This window comes from Tetrao urogallus (genome assembly GCF_951394365.1).
Source record: "Tetrao urogallus genome assembly, chromosome: 8".
Taxonomy (NCBI): domain Eukaryota; kingdom Metazoa; phylum Chordata; class Aves; order Galliformes; family Phasianidae; genus Tetrao; species Tetrao urogallus.
In genome coordinates, this window is record NC_136821.1 from 15,423,161 (window position 1) to 15,441,833 (window position 18,673).

Genomic DNA, 18,673 nt, shown 5'->3' on the forward strand with positions numbered 1-18,673 from the left:
TCTGCTGGAAGCTGTTGAAGCTAACCAATTTGTCCAGAAATTAGCATGATGAATTTAACCCATTAAGCATTCTGTAGTTCTTATTGCTAATAATAATATTCCTGATCTTTCTTTTCATTAAGCCAATAGAAAGGCAGTATAAATTAGAATAGCGACAAATCCAACCAAACACATTTGGAGAATTTACCAGACTCTTTTTTCTTTATTTCGTTAGTTGAGCTCACTTGGGATACATGCCAGCTGAAAATCCCATTACGTTATCTAATGGCTTGAGAACTGTGTTCACCATAAAGGTCTTGCAACCTGAGAATTCACACTGCCAATGCTCTCCTAAGGTATAAGCTTGTTCTTCATAAACCACTGCAAGAGTTAACCATTTAATTTAACTCACCTTTGCCATTTGTGCCTGGACTCCACTAGCTTTTAGAGCAGAAACTGCCTTCTGAGCAGCTGCTGGGCTGTCGAAGTCAACAAAGCCATAACCTGAAATGTAAAAAACTCTGGTTTCTCTTCAGATTGTATATTTCATCAACAAGGTAGTAATCAGCTTTTAATCAAAGACTTCATATGCTACGAGCACTGGTTATTTAACACAATTTCTTTGTTGGTTCTTCATGTAGTTCCCAGAAAAAAAAAACAAAAACTCTACCCAAGTCTTTCCATCTTGTGATGATGGAGACCTACTGTAGTGGAATAAATCAATTTCCACGCTCACTAACTATCAGGATTTTATCCAAATCTCAGAAATAGTATGGTGCTTTGTTTTGCGTTATCTGGTACATAACCAAGAAGAGCAAATGTGACATCATAAATTCATTTCATAGAGTTCACCAAGGAAAGCATAATCTGTTAATTTTTCTGAACTACATTCTTGGTCTGGTTTGAATAAGTGACCAATAAGCCTGCAGGTTCCAGGTCATTTACTCAGAACTGGGAGAATAGGTTAGTTTAATAGATGCATATCTACTGCACCATAATCCAGTTACTTCATTGTATGTACATAAAGGACAGTTAAAGTAGAAAGTGAGTGAAAACCCACCTTCAGTGAAATCAAATGATTTTTTCCTATCATTACTGAAACTAGAATGTAAGTAAAATAATTTTTCTATGTCACATGATGGAATATTTCAGTTTTAATATAAAACTGAAGTTAATTGTAACAATTTCCATACACACATATATATATGCAACATTTTTTTTTTTTTTTATTCTGAACAACAATATACAGTTAATAGATTCCAATGTATCTGGACAGCAATATGCCTTGGTGACTACAGACTGGGGTTTTTAATCCCCAAAAGATTATTGGAGTTTGGAGGCTGCTTCCCTTATTGCAAGCCTCATTCTATATTTTTCAGCTCCCCCTCCTTCCCACCATTAAACCATACTAAAAAATCCCTCTCCAATGTCTAAACAGGGATAAAAACAAAAACCAAAAAACTGTAGAGGAGTAGAAAATTCAATCATTTCTTCAGATGGTAACAGTATCCTCTTACAATATGTCTACACTGAGGACAAAAAGGTTGTGCAAAGATATTACTGAGCCAGCTTTAAAGTCCTTAACTTGGGAAAAAACAACTAGAGCAGCCTTGTACATCACAGCAAGCTTATATAACCTGCCAAGAAACTGAAGAAAGCAGCATATTGTTCTGTGTAACATGTGGTGTTGTGGACTGTTAAATTTTGACATGAAACAGAGTGCATTAGCTCATATCAAGTTTTGGGCTGCCAAAGCAGGACTAGTTTTCCATACCCACACTAGCATAGGTTATCACTACCACCACAATGCAGGGTGCAATATAGATGGAGTTACATACTGATACCAAGCTTGCCATCAGAGCTGGCTTTGCCATCTTTTCGATGATATGTAAGCTCAATTGCTCATTGCAGTTAGATAGTTGAAGTTAGTTTAAATGCCATGGTATGCTTTTTTGGCAAGAGCCAGAGATTCTGTCAATCTCTTGATTAACTTCCAGTTACATCTCTGCATTCTGTCTACTCATATTCCCACTGCAACTCTGAAGGCTTGGAGGGAGCTTCCCCATAGCTTCAACTTGCCGTACACTGTTACAGTAGACATTAGTTACTGCTTCACACTGGTGAGATTTCAAATCTGTATTGGAAAAGTCAGCTAAAACATCTTAAAATATTAACGTGAGAATTTCTGTGTTTAAATCTTTGAAGAGACAGGATCAGAAGCAGTATTGCTGGCAGAGCTCCTGAAGTCTTCAGGAGCTGGGGGAATGGGCAGACTTAAATCAGTTAGCTGCTGTCATCAGTATTAATGGACAGAAATAACTGAAAAGGGCAATTACTATTTCCTAGTCACAACGTGCATGGATGACATCTACATATAAGCTGAGGAAAAAAATTTAGAAATTTTGGTTTCTGCACTGTCAGTCCCTCATTAACAGCTTAAGATGGGGACCCAGGTAGCTATGTACAGGAGCTGCAGCACTGCACTGTTTCCAATTCTTCCACAAAAAACAAGACTTGATTAACAATAAATTCTTGTCTCCTACCTCTATCTATCAGCTTTATGCTCTTTCATGAGCTTTACACTCACTAACATTGCTAAATGATCTGACTCAATTCTTTAATTTGTTTAGAAATTATACTCTTAACTGTAAAAAAAAAAAAAAAAAAAAAAGTAGTCTACAATCTGATATTTCAGTGTCTGCTGCCACACCTCTCACCATGCACACCGCTGGGATATGAGATTACATGTCACTATAATTGCAGTGAGTGCTGCAGATCACTGAATGGACATACCCAACTTATCTGAAGGAGGTTTTGTATTTTTTCCAGCTGCAATTACTTAGGTGAAAATGAACCCCCTCTTTGCTCCCAACACACTGACTAGCATATAGCTAAGCATAATTACACTACTGGAACGTGTAATTAACTGCTGCTTTAAACTGTTCAGATTAGTGGAGCTGATTTCCACAATATACATTTTTTTCAGACGCTTAGTACAATCGAATGATCTGCTGCAAGCTTCCCTGCTTTCTCCAGGCCAGAGGAGAAAAGCTGCTTTTAACTCCATTTTAGTGTTTCCAACAGAGGCCGATTGGCAGCCAGCAGTGTGCGTGTCCGCTTCACCCAGGGCTGGCTGCACCACTGACACAGGCGGACTGCCAGCTCTGTTGGAAACAAATGTACTGAGTATGCTGACCGTGGGCAACAATAAGCCTGCTTTATGAGCATCACTAAAGAAAAGAAATCAAAAGCACTTAAAATACAGCATTGGTTTATTTTATGAAATCAAACTGCTGGTCAATTATTAAATAGTCAATTTTACAAAATCAATCAATTAACCAGGTGAATGTAAAAAAAGCAAACATACCTTTGCACTTGTTCGTTGTCTTATCCAAAATAGCCTTCGTGGATACAATTTTCCCATACCTAGAAAGTATTATAAATATGTAAAAAAACATGTAAGGAAGAAAAAAAATCATTCTATTACAGCAAACCTCCCATTCAAATTGTTTTATTATGTTTACCTTCAATAAGTTGCAATAGTATATAAACTGTATATTTATTTAATGAAAAGTCGTATGTAGACAGAAGCAACAAAAATGATCAACTATTCCAAGTGTGATCATGCTCTCCTCTCACAGAATACATTGGTTTGGAAGGGACCTTAAAAATCATGCAGTCCCAACCCCCTGCCATGAACTGGTTGCCACCCACCAAACTGGGCTGCTCAGGGCCCCATCCAACCTGGCCTTGAGCACCTTCAGAGATGGGCAACGTCCCTGAGTTCCCAGTAGCACACGAGAATCATAAAACAAGTGAAAGAAAAAGTGCCTTAAACAAAACATACTATTCTGGTAAAATCCTGGTAGGCACGAGGAACCATATTTTAGGGATAAGCTCACCCAGTCAGTATAAGTACCAAATAAAGCAGACAAGAAATGACCTCGTCAGCGCTAGTCTTGATAATAAGGTTAAAAAAAAAAATTATATATACATATATTTTAAATATATATATATTTTTTGAATATATTTATTTATTTATTTTAATTGCTGATTCAAACCCAAACCAATGAAACCTCTCTTCCAGAAAACTGATATGTATGAATCAGATTTTTAAAAGCTGATCAGCAGAGCTGATAAAGAATTTTCTGTATGTTTAAAATGGAAAATTGAAATGTTAACAATTTTAACTAAAAGCAAAACATCCATCAGGAAAGTTTCAATTTTCTTTTTGTAAAGAAAAAGATATTCATTGCCTGTTTGCATCTTTTCAATAGCTTGGCAGCCCAGGCAGCAATCTGCTATGCAGCTCAAAGGTGAGCATCCAGAGAACTAAGACAAAATTAAATAAAAAGACAGACAGAAATCTCAGCTATGAGAATGACTGCTGTTTCTGAAGCACCCTGCAAAGTTTGCCACTAATAGCTCTTTTGACTCTGACTTTGAGTTGAACTTGTTGCATTTGGTGAAAACTTGCAACTTGCATTGGAAATCATATCCCATTTTTTATTAAAAAGTAGAAAAAAAAAAAAAAGCAGCTCAGAGACACTCATTACAGAGCAAAGCAGCATCTGAATCAGAAACTGAGCAGAGATTCCCGAGTTCCTTACCACAAGCTCCTTTGTTTGTTTTGAACTACATTTGATGCGATCTGGTTAGTATATAAGAGAGGAACGATGAAACATGACTTTATTTTCACATGAGCAAACACAAGGTAACATTACATCAGTAGGTATACCTGTGCATTGTGTGCCAAGAGGTTCTCTGTCACTGTACAAGAACCAAAAACGAACTGATAAGTATTAGAAACGTTATCAGCAGAAGAAAGTGGAATTTGGGGAAGAATGAAGTTTCGCCAGCTCACTTGCTAAATATAAATCCATCAGAGTGGCAGTTACTGAATAGCGCTTCCAAAAGACATTATTTCAACAGATGACTGACTGAATTTCTGCAGAAGCTGTATGAGTCTTAAAGGTTCTTCAAAATATGCAAGAAGTCCAATAAATAAAATTATGCTTAGATACATAAGAGTGTTCAAATAGCTGCTTACTTGTAAAGTTAGTTATTTAAGGGGGAAGCCTATCTACAAAGTGCTTCCCTCCTAAAGAACAATTAAGTATATTCTTCAGTCTTCACGATGAGTTTCAGACCAATGAGTTATTGTATGACTTCTTTTGGCTGCAGTGGAGTAAATCAGTAGCACTATCAACTAGACATTAGTGTCCTTATTGTATTTGGAACTGTGAACATCTACACTGACAGAAAAAGAACTATCCATCTATAGCCTAAAAATGTACAAGAGTCTATGAAAAACTATATATGCTTAAATATATCTGGAAGATGTAGTAAAGCAACAGAAATGTTGCCTAATAACTGTAGCACGTATTTCCTTATTAGTAGTCATTCCATATGAGAGGTTTATATCCTGTGAGTTCAAATTTCTGAACTTTTCCTGTGAGCACAGAGTAGATGTATACGTTGTAAACACAAGAGAGGCTTGTGTTTACAAACACAGAAAGAGTGATCTTCAAGATCTGCTAAATTCTTGCGCCTCAGCACTAGATCTGAAGCTAGCATTCTCCATATCCTACCAGCTTTCCCACTGTCTTAATGCAAAAGTTACAAAACCTTTGAGGAAAACATGCATGCAAACAACTAACAAAATGAAGGGTCATCTCTGCTAATGTTTCAGGTCTTGAAAGCATAGAAAGTGATAGTGAAGAATACACTATTCAGTATCTGTATAAATAAAACAGCTGTAGTCCTCTACCAGTTTGATGACTGAGGGGAATCAGGGACTGGCTTTGGACAGCGCTGGCCCAGATACTGATGCCAACAGCACCTAAATACGTCTGCATGTCTGTTCCTTAAACCCATCCCAGCCTTCCAATGTACAAGACCACTGGTGATCTAATTCACTGTCCTGGATAATACAGCTCTTGCAGAGAACCAGCTGCCATGGAAGGCAGCCAAGAAACGTCAGCAGTGCGAGTCTGGGAATGCACCAGAGAAACAATGTAACAGTGGCACGCATCACCAGGGTTTTTCCTGTGATGTTCCCAGTAAATACTCCTTCCAGGCGATAGCTCTCCACTCCTCGTGAAGCACAGAAATGCAGTTTGCTCCACCTGAGCTTGACCTGAGGAGAACACTTTCCTTGCTTCCAACATGTGGTCTGATAACAGGGGAAATTACTCTTTTACAGTTCCTCGTAATTGCTTCCTTCAAATGATGACTATCATGAACATCTACTTCCTTCCTCCTAAATTCTGCAATCCTAATATTATTGCTAATATAGGTTCCTGCATTCACTCATTTGCTAGCGCAACTGCAATTCAGATCTATCAGAAATCAGTGATCTACAGAACGCATTAAAATCATGCTCCAAACTAATGTTAGAGGACTTGCCACTCCCCTCAGAGCTTGAGCACATCTCCACTGGTGCTGCTGCCCTGCTACTCCAGAGCCCTCCTGCATGCTTGATGAGAACTGTTGCTGAAAGCAGGGCAACAAACCAACAACAGCAACAAAGTTTTGAAGATAGAAAGATGTCTTCAGCTTTGCATCTCTTTTCTCATTTTCTTAAGTACTGCACTTGTACTAGCATCAATTAATGTATTAAGGACAATAGGACACAGGTAAAACTCAGGCAAATAATTGACAGGGTGAATTGATTATGAGACTAAAGGGGCTACGTTCAATAACAAGCTGTATACTGATGTAACAGCTATCTATTGTACAGAAGATCATGACAAATGTATATTTGGATACCAAGGACAGATTTGTCTGAAAGCCAAATTAGAGAGATATGCAGTATTGCTACTTCACAGGACAATGTTCACCTCTGCTTTTCACAAACTCTGCGCAGAAATGAAAGGATAAGTCCACCAGCCCATATGCCCCAACATTTACTGCTAAGCAACGTGAACCTCAAAATATGGCAACACACCTTTGACTTAGATACTTCTAAAGTGGAAAGCTTGAAGCAAAAAATCTATATGTACTTGAAAAAAATTGCATTGTTCAGTAATATGATCAAAGGCAGTACACAAGTAACAAGATCTATTACATATAGCTAGGAACACTTTTATGGCTACTTAAAACATCTCTGAAGTATAATTTTGGCAACCTCAATGATGAAGGATAAAAGAAAAGGGTCTTTAAAACACTGTACACCAATCAAACTGAATGAGTGTTTATTCTTCTCCCTTTGTACATTTGCTAGCACAATGAATGCACTTGTAACATGAGGGCAAAAAGGTGCCATGAGGAGCATGGCAAGAAATGGGAACAAAGCAGCTCGAAGGCTCTGCCACAAGTGCTACTTCGAGTGTTGAAAGAACTTATCTGTGTGTGCATTAGGGGAGGTACAGTAAGAACAGGCTTTGAAAAGCTAGACAGGGATTGTCTGGAATTGTTTAAACCTTTGTCTACAGCTTAACACACCTCATTCCATCAAGCTCACTATTTCCTTTTACAGTATTTTCCAACTGTGAAGGTTTTTCTACCACCTGGCTTTGACTCGGACCCTAACACACCAAAAGAATCCCTGCTCATCTGGAAAGCCCTTGCCATTTAGAGCTGCTTAACTCCTCCAAACCGTGATGAAGACAGGCTATGCCATCTCTTTCTTTGTAGAAGCCCAGTCCTGGTGTAGAAAGAGCATTCCTAGAGACACTGCTGTTCTCCCCTGTGTTACTATAGCACTGTCGGAAGGCCTCCACAATGCAGAAACAATGCTGCAATGCTTTTGTGTTTATTTTAAATTGTATTTTAGAACTTAGCACCTTACCAGTGCCCTTCGCAGAATGCTTTCTTTTTAAGAGTCAGAATCAGGTGGTAAATCCAGGCACATATTTCATAACATACAAGTGGTTCTGAGTACATGAACTCACTATAAAGCAGAATTGTGAAAGGAACAAAGACCTGGCTCAGCACAAAGATTTTGGTGAGCAGCCAGTGTCCTCGCCAGGTGACCCAAAGACACGAGAGAGCCAGGAGGGCCACATGGGAAGGCAGATCAGTTCATGCTAAAATACACTGCAGATGCTGCATGCATCTGCATCAAAATAAACCTTACTTTAGCAACGAAAACAAAACAAACAGGTAAAGCAAATGGGAGAAATATTTGTAAAGAAATTGCTGTATACTAATTGTAATACAAAAAGATGCATACACTCAAAATGTAATTTTTTCTTGGAATGAATATTATCCTTGTGTATGACCCCAAATACATACAAGTAACAAATACTCATTTTTCCTAATCAGTCAACTTTAAGCAAGCATCTTCACCTTCTCAAACTCAGAGTATCCTATTTTTAATAGTAAGAACTTAAAAACAAAAACAATTTACATATAACTAAGGACCTTCATAGCCAAGTCTGTATCATGTTCTGTACTATTACTTGTAGTATATTTGGAAGACCAGCCAGTTCATTTTCACTGAGATCTAGAGAACAGAAACCTGAGCAGTCTATGAGAAAGCCTCACCTATGTTGCAGTTCTCAGCCTTTCTGCTCCAGGTGGTATCAAGAAAACAAATTCTCCATAACTGACAAAAGAGTCACAGAGTTGCTAGCAAGAGCTAACTTGGTGCAGCTGGCTCCCATACCTCACTCTCCTCCAATGTTCAGAGCATTTCCAAGCCAACATAACAGCCATGGGAACATAATCAGCCCCAGCAATCTTTCCTCCTGGATCCAAAAAACATACTCAGAGCAGTCTGAAAGCACAAAAGGTAATATCTGGCTCCCATACCTCCGTTTCTGTTGCACCTTAGAAAAAGTGGTGTATCACAACTCATGCTCTTCCTTCTCTTTAGGCTTAGAAGACAAGCACTTTTTGTTGGTTGTTTCTTTTTTGTTTGTGTTTCCATACAAAATCTTCTATTTTCCCATAAAGGGAATTCCAGAAAAGCAATGTATAAACAATAGTTTTTGAGACAGTCTACTACAATCCTGCTATTTAATTATGGGTAAATGTTCTATTATTAAAAGTTGATAAAGAAACTTATTCCATTCAGAAGAATACAGAGTTTGTAGAACAGAACAACAAGCTGAACAAACTATAGCCATATGGTTTTCATTTTAAAATTCTTCACCACATTTATGCCCTAGTGTAGAAGGAGAGATCAGAGGAACGTTTTGTTCATGTTTCGTTTTCTGCTGCTAGAAGACACGTTGCTCTATGACAAACTCTTTGGAACCACTTGCTGTATGGCCATCCCAGACCTAAATATTTGCTCACCAGATTATAATGAGTACCTAGTACTGAAAGTTGGTCAGCCGTTTTTAGTGTGTAATTTAACATTACAAAAAAACTACATTTATACTTTTCTTATTTTCATTTGCACAGTTAATAGGTATGAATGATGTAGTTTAGTACAAGTTATCCTTCAAAATTATTCTAGATTTGCCTAATTTGTCTCATTCATAAAGAACTCCTATAGCAGCTTCAAATATTGAAGCGCTGGGTTAATCAACTCAGCTATATGTGCCCTGGTTCAGGCATCAGACCATAAATCTCATTATGCACAAAACAGGAAATCCTAAACTAAACTAAACGAAAGCTAAAGCTTTGCTTTGGTGATATTTCTATTGAATGGCCAATGTGGTTTTGACAACGATAGTTCCTTTCTTTCTTACTACTTATCCCTTTGACTCTCCTGTACTTCAGAGAGAAAGCTGGCAAGTTCAAAATATCCAAGTAGCTGTAACTGCTGTTTTGATTGTTTTACTCAGGAAATAAATAATAGCTAACCAAACAGATTAGAGTTCATTATGATAGAAACCAACTACTGTTCTGTTCCACTTTGAAAATTTCTAAAATAACAGTTTGTCCACTCATGAAAGATACATAAATATATACACATATACATACATATATATATTTAAAACAAGTTAGGATCTATGTATTAAAAACAAAACACAAATATTCAGCTTTTCAAGAGTCTTATATGCAGCTGTAAATTCTTCGCAGGGTCAAGAAAACTTGAAGCATGCACCATCATCATTACTGATGAGGTTACCAACATCAGCACAGTCTAGACCGGTATTAATGGGTATATTTGGGTATAATATATATATATATATAATATATATATTTATTATATATTATATATATTATATATATTATATATTATTATATATTATATATATTATATATATTATATATATAATTATTATTTTATAGATATATTATAATATATATATAATTATATATATTATATATATAATATTATATATATAATATATATTATATATATATATATATATATTTGGGTATAAATAATCTTTTCTTCAGACTCAGTACGTTACAATTCCAGATTTCACTATGTAAATAAAAGTGGCAAAATCAGATATGCTATCAACCCTTGCAGTTATCCGTCCTTATAAAAGCAGATGCTTAGCATAAAGGACATGTACAATTCTTATCAGAGTGGTATGAACAGATGCCTTCTTAGTTTCTTGGACAATATTCATTGTAACATAAAAAGTAGAAAGACAAAAAGTAGTATTTTATGAATAGGTTTTATAGTGTTCTGGCTCTACCCAAGTGTATCTATTTCTTATATTGAAAAGGAACCAGGATTTCAAAACTGTAGTGAATAGAAAAGTGAGACACACAGGAAGAAGGTTTTTGAGATTATTTTTCAGCTACCCATTTTGTTTTCTTAAAAGTAGTTATTTTGTGATTTAGCAGAGTATGATCTGTGAGGATAGGAAATAAATGCTTTTAGAATCAGGAAATGTTTGCTTCCTCTTGTTCTATAGAGATGTGAATAATCTCCATCCATTGCATAGAAACTGAATAAAAGTCAAGGAAAAGAAGGGTGCCATTAGCATCCTACAGCTATTCTTATTCTATTTTGCAAAGGTTTTTCAATTAGCATGTTCTTTCTTGCAAAATTTACTGATGATCTTAAAAGTATGAAGCACTGTACAATGCATACAATGCGCTTTTTTGCATTACAATGTGCAATGGAGGAAAATTGCTTTTATAGTGCCTCCACACATTTTAAACATTTAAGACTTATTACAGTTGACACTAAAGCAGCATTCCCAGTGTTTGTGGCAAAACAACAGATTTCCAACAACTCCCTGAAGAGATTTTTTCTCCATCAATCTTAAATCATAAAAAAAAAAAAAAAGAAAAAAAGTCTAACACCAGGTTTACTTGTTTGGCTTTTTTTCTTCATTATGTTAAGGATTTTGCAATATATAGAAATGGATTTGATGGCTTTGCTCAGCAAGTTGAGCATATGAGTCACCAGTGTGCCCAGGCAGGCAAGAAGGCCAAGAGCACAATGGGGTGCATCAAGCATGGCATTGCCAACCAAGGGAAGGGGTGTCCCTCTCTATACTGCACTGGTGTGGTCACAGCTCACCTGTGAGCTGTTCAGGCATCACAGTACAGAAAGGACATAAAAGCTATTGGAGAGTGGCACTGAGCTCTGCTCTCTGTGACAGCGACAGGGCCCGAGGGAACAGCATGGAGCTGTCAGAAGAGAGGCAGCTGGGGATAAGGGAGAGGCTCCGTGCCCCACAGAGCAGTGGGCATAGAGCAGCTCCCCAGGGCAGTGGTCACAGTCCCAAGCTGCTGGAGTTCAAGAAGCATTTGAACAGCAGTCTCAGACATATGGTCTAACTTTTGGGTGGTCCTGTGTGGAGCCAGGAGTTGGACTCAGTGATACTTACAGATTCCTTCCAACTCCAGTTATTACATGATTCTATGAACGGCAGTTATTCTTTTGTACTGTGATGTCAAGATCATATTAAAAAACATCCATGAAACCTCCCCCTCAAATAGCTTTTAGAGTTATAACCCCTTGCAACTTTATCAGGTATTCCTCTCCATCAGGTCCTGAAAAGAATTCAACTGATGGCACTGTGTGAAAAGAACATAAGAACAGGAGAATGGAAATAATGAGAGACCAAAAATCCTAAGTATAAAATCTTTACAGTAGCGTGGTGGGTGGTGAAGGTTTTTTTTGTTAATTTCAAAATTAAAAATAAATGTAATTTCGAATGAAATGTAAATTAATTAAATGCAAATTTCAGAAACTAAAAACAAGCATGGCAAATTCTGAAGGATTTACAAGCATCTGTTGCCTTAGTCATTTCACTAAAGATGTGAATACAGATATTTAGCAAAACTGTGATTAATAATCACCCACACTTTGGGGTGAGATTTACCAAGCCCTATCTTTATCAACCTATCTTTGCTCAGCTGCAACATGATTTTGACTACTAAATACGTGGTATTTTCAGTGAAGTTAGCAATGCCCTGACTTCCCTGCCTTCACAGCATTATGCCATTAATTAGCCAGCATTTAGAAGAGGTCACTCATGCTAATCCCTTTTGAAAATTACACTCTTGAATTTTCATATAACCATAAAGTGAACCAAATACTAGATACTTGTGATGTTCAACACAAGGATAGCAGCAAGCTGTTCAACTTAATTTAGTCACTTCATCTTTAATTTCCACTTAAGATTTCATAGGCTAGTGAGATCACAACACTCAACTCAATGGCAGGGAGAAACTGCATGAGTCTTACGAAAGCCAGGATACCGAGAGGCCAGTCCCAAATTTGCTGATCTATACACATCTGTTTGAACTGTAATCAAAAAGTGTTTGTACTAGCAACACTAAAAGAAGGAAGAAGTTACATGCTGCAAAGAAAAATGAAATTTCAAGCAAGGAACTTAGACAACTGATCCCACTCAGTGTTTCTTACAGATGCTGTCCCTGCAGTAACCCAGCCTGACTTCTGACAAGCTGATGTGATTTACTATAATCTCTGAGCCATCTGCTAGGCTGTCTATCAGCTCAGCAGCCTTGTTACTCCACAGTTTATAGGTTAAGCAGGATAAACAACCTATCAGAAACACAAACGAATTTGCCTCTTTGACACACTTTGAAGTGCAAATATTGTCTAAGTAACCATAGCATTCTTCCTCCTAAACAGAAGAGGGAAAAAAAAAATAAATCACAGCAATGCGTTAATCAAAGCACCTGTTATTTAAGAAGAGGAAATTATGTTTATCATCATCTTCACAGTTTGTGAAATTGACATTTAGCAGTAAATACTTTCTACCTTCTTTTTGCCATCACACTTAGGAGTTTTTCCATTTACCTATGGTAGGAATGATGTGAGAAATATTTTGAAATGCGTGTACTTCACAAACTCACGTTCAGCTTTCAAACATCTTTTTGCATAAATGGATGACACTAAAAACATTACTTCCTGCCAGCATGCTACTGAGCTTAAAGATCAAATTAGTGTAAGACAACTACAGCCATTTGTTTTTGTAAAAATAAAATATGGGGCATTGTTCCCCAAAGAACATATTTTACAGTTGGATAGAACATGAAATGATGTGTGTAAATTATTATTAGATCGAATGGCTAAGAAACTAATGCTACACTACTTCTACCACAGTACGTTGTGACGGATACAAAGTACTCTTACAGTGAAATTATAATAGAATGCCTCAGCATAAAACATCAAGTAGGATTTTTAATACAAAAATGATTTGTTCAGTTGTTCATCAGACTGTCACAAACAAGTCACAGAATTATCAGAAACTAATTAACCCACGAAAACATTCACGCAATAAAATGATTGGCAGACAGTACATCAGCAGAAAAAAACAAGATGTCTGCCTCTTGCATCCTGCTTTGCAAAGCAGCCTGCACTTCCCAGTCCAGTCTGCACCATTCAGTCACCAATTCAGCAAAGCAAAGTTTGGAGAATCCTCTAAATAAATACATAAATAAAGACTTTGGAATTCTCAGTTAACCCACTTTTCAGCACCACACAGTTATTCTTAGTGAAATAAAACACAGAATAATTTTCTAGGGCAGTTTGCAGCACTTTGCCTCTAAATCAGCTGACAAGGGAAGGGCTTGCAGCTTCTTACAGCTATAAGATATACAAAGCTGTGCCACTTTAAGAAAGCAAATATTGGTGTCCTATCTTAACACTACAGAACAGACACAAGTATGTCTGCATAAATAGCAAAATACAGAAAAAACCCCACATTTTAAACAGACCCCCATCAAAAGCTGAAAAAAAAAAATTATTTGAAAATAAATTACCATGGCTTATGTGGCTCACAGGAAGAATATAAAAAACATTAGAAAGCATAAAGTTTCACACAGCCATGAGAGCATGAAAGATGTCAGGGGTTTTTGAAAACCATAATTCATTTGCAAGCAAAATAATAAAGTTCTGAACAGGTTTAAATTACAAGTCCAGAATATTATCTCTACAGTCTGGCAATTCCTTTTATCCACCACCCCCCTCCCTTTTTTTTTTTTTTTTTTCTTTCTCATTACTGAAAAATGATCGCTAATCAAGACAATGATTTGGGAAGATGAGAAATTAAACTTCAGATAAATGCTAATGCGTATTTATGAGCCAAGCTCATGGCAGCTCTGCAGGCTTGCATGTATTGATTTACCACTGCTAGCTGCTTTAATCTGAAAGTAAGGCTGTATTTCTACACCCAGGCATAAATCTTGGCAAATTCCAGCCTCACCAATTTTGCAGAGCCTACACTAACAGCTTGAAAGAATAAAACTAAGAAGACATAAGAAAGCAGTTCTTGTTATTCATAATTTATAACTCCTTTCTCTTGTTTGTGCTAAGTAGTACAGATCAGGTTTGGAGCACAAATTAGTCTATAGACTGTACACCTGAAGACTTTTTTTTTCCCCCATCTTTTAATTCCTCTTTCCCCTCCACCTAAGCAAGCCAAACTCACTCATTCTCAGCATGTAATGCATTGTCCTTTATTTTGTTGGTTTGTTTTTTGTGTGTGTTCTTTTTTTCTAAGTATATTACTTTTTCATGTGGAAAGGAATGGCAAAGGGAAAATATAATTTATCATCATTTACCAATACTTTTTTCCCTTTAGTCAGAACAGTATCAATCAAAAGGTGTTATTCTGGCTACAGTCCAAGGCAGTATTAGACTACCTGCTATCTAGGTAGACAGACAGACAGGCACTTATTAATGCTACAAGCCTGTATATCTGCAGAAGATTACTCTTTAATTTATTCTTGCCTATTAGTATCACATCTAGGAAAGGTCACTAAACAAATCTAATACCTTCCATGTAAATAAGCAATGCCCCAAAGAATATGTAGACCAAGACTTTAAAGCCATGCAACTGGGGACTGCCAAAGCACAAGGGCACAGTCAGCCACATTTCATTTCAATGCACTGACCAACTCATGAGCTCGAAACAACAAAAAACTTCCTCATGTATTATATAAATATATACACATATAAGTGCATACCATATGTATGTACACGCACAATGCTTATTGTTGCATATATTGTTGTAGGGAAGATGCTTGGTCACTGGAATAATACCCATCATTAGTATTTTTATTTTTTTTTAATACGTTCTGTCTTTATAAGACGACATAAAAACAACAGCACAAACCAAACTGCTGGATTAAAATGCCTTTGAGACAAAGATATCTATTTGTGACTGAATCTTGCACTGATTTATCACCCAATCTTGGGAAGTGCTGGCTGCCCCTCTCCTTTCTGGAAGGCAGAAGAGGGGAAAAAACAAAACACTTCAATACGTTCAAGTAACTTCTAGGCCCAATGAACTGCATTTAAACAGTGATTCTTTTATGAAATACTCATAATAACATCCTACTTTCAACAGCTATTCAATACTGGAATTAACACCTCATTATGAAGCAACTGTAAAATTAATATTAGAATCTGATCTCCTTTAATTTCTGGTAACTTTATGTCAATCATGCTAAAATGGCACTAAGTGGACAAGTTATTCAAAATCTCTACTAGACCTTTCCAGAGGCCTTGCCCCCCCTTAACATCACAGCATGTAGGTTTGATCCCTATTTGAATATGTTTCTCTACTCTCCATCCCAACTGTGCTGAATAGCAAATATCTCCATTTCAATGGGGAAAAAAGCTGGACTAAAGTAGCTTCCTCTGGGGTCAAAATGCTTCAGAAAGGCATTTAAGTGGCTGCACGTTATTGAGCGGAAACATCAGCTCACATATTATTGATTATAGCTGCATGGCTCTGTTGAAAAGATGTCTGCAGTAGTATTAAGTGCTGAGATAGAGACACAAGAGTGTTATGTGTTAAAAAAAATTCTATCAGCCTATTGCCAAATTTGAAACACATGAGCAATCACAAGAAGTAACACAAAATCTAACGTGCAACCTTTGCAGCTGATGCATCAGGTCACATTCAATGACACTTCCTCAGTTTCATACTGCTTCAGATAGTCTTTGGAACGTTGACTGAAGCAAGCAGGAGGCAGAACTTGATTTCTGCAGTTTTGCAAAGAAAATGTAATAGATACTTATCTGAAAATTTGCTTTTGGTAGCTTAAAAATACCATTTTCTTTAACAACACCATTAACCTGTTCTGATCCCATCACTGTAATAGCTAGCCAAGTACAACCAAAGTCTTCTAGAACAACCACACATTCAGCTCACTCTTATTTCCAAGCTGCAGGCAGACGTACAGACACAGTGCACTCTGCATTACCAGACAGTCATGTAGAATATGCCTGAGCTGGCTGAAACAAATTTGATCCCCCAGACTCTTGTCTCTAGTGATTTTTTTTAATTATTATTTTTTATTTAATGACTATGTCAGACAGCACCATGGAAGGGTAAATCAAATGTCCCACTTTGGCCAGTATGCACTGGGGAGTTCTTGGATTGATGGGCTGGGTTTCACAGTGAGGAAGACAGAAAAGGGAAGTTAATGCTTGCTGGGTAGGAAGAACTCAGCCCACGGGTAGCTGTGCATGGAGGACTACACTGGACTTAGACTGGGACCACTTGAACTTAGAGAAAACTGCTAGCATGCAACTAATTGCACCAACTGCAAGCTTAGATAGCAGACTAAGACACAGATTCAGTATTGCTTAAAAGGAACAGGCAGGACAATTTCACAAACACAGAACACCAAAAAACACATTCTGATACAGAGCCAGGAAAAATCACCCAGCCAGTGCACTAGCACAAGCTAATGGACAAGCCCAAAGTCAGCATAACTCTGTATGATGCACATCATGACAACTTTCTAACACAGGACATCAAGGTAAGTTCATATAGCGTGGTCACAGTGCTTCTGGGCTTGCCAACCCATACAGATCCTTTTTCTTTTGTATTTTGAGAGGATGAGATGACCATTCCTTTGCCTGTAGGAGGAGAGCAAACGATCTTTTTCTTGGAAGTGATAAAGTGCTATACAAACATATAACCTCTACTTAAAGATGGATCTCGGTGTTTATACCTCAGATTCTAAAACAGCTCATTCACTAATTTCCTAATCAAATTATCTAAACAAGATGTTTAAATCAATCCAAACAGCAATCTTAAATTACTTTTGATGAAAATCTCTCAAAAGCAGGAAAATGTAGCAGACAGATCTCTTTTCCAGAAAGAACTGAGAACACTAAGAGGAAACGGCTGTATCCAGTGCCACAAATCCACCCATCAGTAAAGAGTTAAAGAGTATCTAGGTCAGTTTACAGCCTTTCCTGCACACACTGGGCTAGTTGCGTATCGGAAATGCTGTGTGGGAAGGCCAGGGAGATGAGCTCACAGACCCGGAGTGACTCAGCCAAGAGAAATTTAATGATACTTTGTTTCTCTTCAATTATCTTTGGGATTAAAAGAATCCACACCCTCAAGATGAAATCAAAGGAAGAAACAACAGATTCACACATCTTTGAGACAACAGGGAGGTTTTTGGGAAGCAAATTAATTATTACTAGGAAAGGACCAAGACCCTGCCTGTAATATTCTACATGGTGTACATGGTAACATGTATGTCAGGGAACTGCCTGACAAAAAAAGCAGGGGAGCCAAATGCTGACCTCGGAGACAGAAAAGCAACTCGAGAGAAACAACCTCATGTTTCCTCATCCCCGCAGAAGCTCAGGAGTTCTGCGGGGTCTCAGGCACAAGCATGGGCAGAAGACAACCACAAGGTCCTGAGGAAGGCACAAGACCCAAACACAAATCCAGCTAGATCCCTGAGGAACAGTTAACATTCCAGCAAATTCTGTCACACTGAACAAAATGGAGGTCTGGAAAGGACACCAGTGAACAGAAAAAACATTGCCCTCAGAAGTATCCCTTCTGGATTACAAGGCAAAGTTACAACAATTCACTCTTTCCACTGCACTTGAAGATGCTCTCCTCCCCCTCCCTTCACTTAGGGAAGGACAAAGCAAGCATGCCAACTACTGTGAAAGGGAGAAAAATGCTACAATGCCCTCAGGGCACTGGGATGCCTTCTGTCACAGGGACTCGTTAATTTTCATCCAGAGAAATAGAACCTAATTTCTCTTTCTCCATAAAAAATAATAAGAAGAAGAATAATAAAAATTAACTAAGTTTTCTGTGGTGAGATCTTATATATAAACAGACGTGCTTTTCTGGTATTTTTTCAAAGTACACCTCAGGTCAGCTTTAAAAAATTAAGCATCTTGGTTCACTACAATATATTCTGTTATATATTCTGTTATTCTGATATATTCTGTTTCACTTCTAATAAAATTACCTCATGGGATTAAAAAAAATAAATTAATTAACATTACTTTCAAAACTATACGGTACCCTTTAAAGTAGCATCTTGCTCAGGTTTCACCTGCAACCACGGGTTCCAAATA

The 18,673-nt window shown here is 37.3% G+C and overlaps 1 protein-coding gene across 2 annotated transcripts in view; it reads right to left on the reverse strand.

Moving 5' to 3' along the window:
* Positions 1-18,673, reverse strand: part of RBMS1 (RNA binding motif single stranded interacting protein 1) — a gene marked incomplete at both ends in the record, with an annotated part of 135,062 nt that overhangs the window by 28,294 nt on the left and 88,095 nt on the right. For both annotated transcript variants that reach the window (XM_079539260.1, XM_079539259.1), the window contains 2 exons: positions 392-483; positions 3,347-3,405. In XM_079539260.1, the coding sequence (XP_079395386.1) occupies positions 392-483; positions 3,347-3,405 (151 nt within the window). The remainder of the gene's footprint in view (positions 1-391; positions 484-3,346; positions 3,406-18,673) is intronic.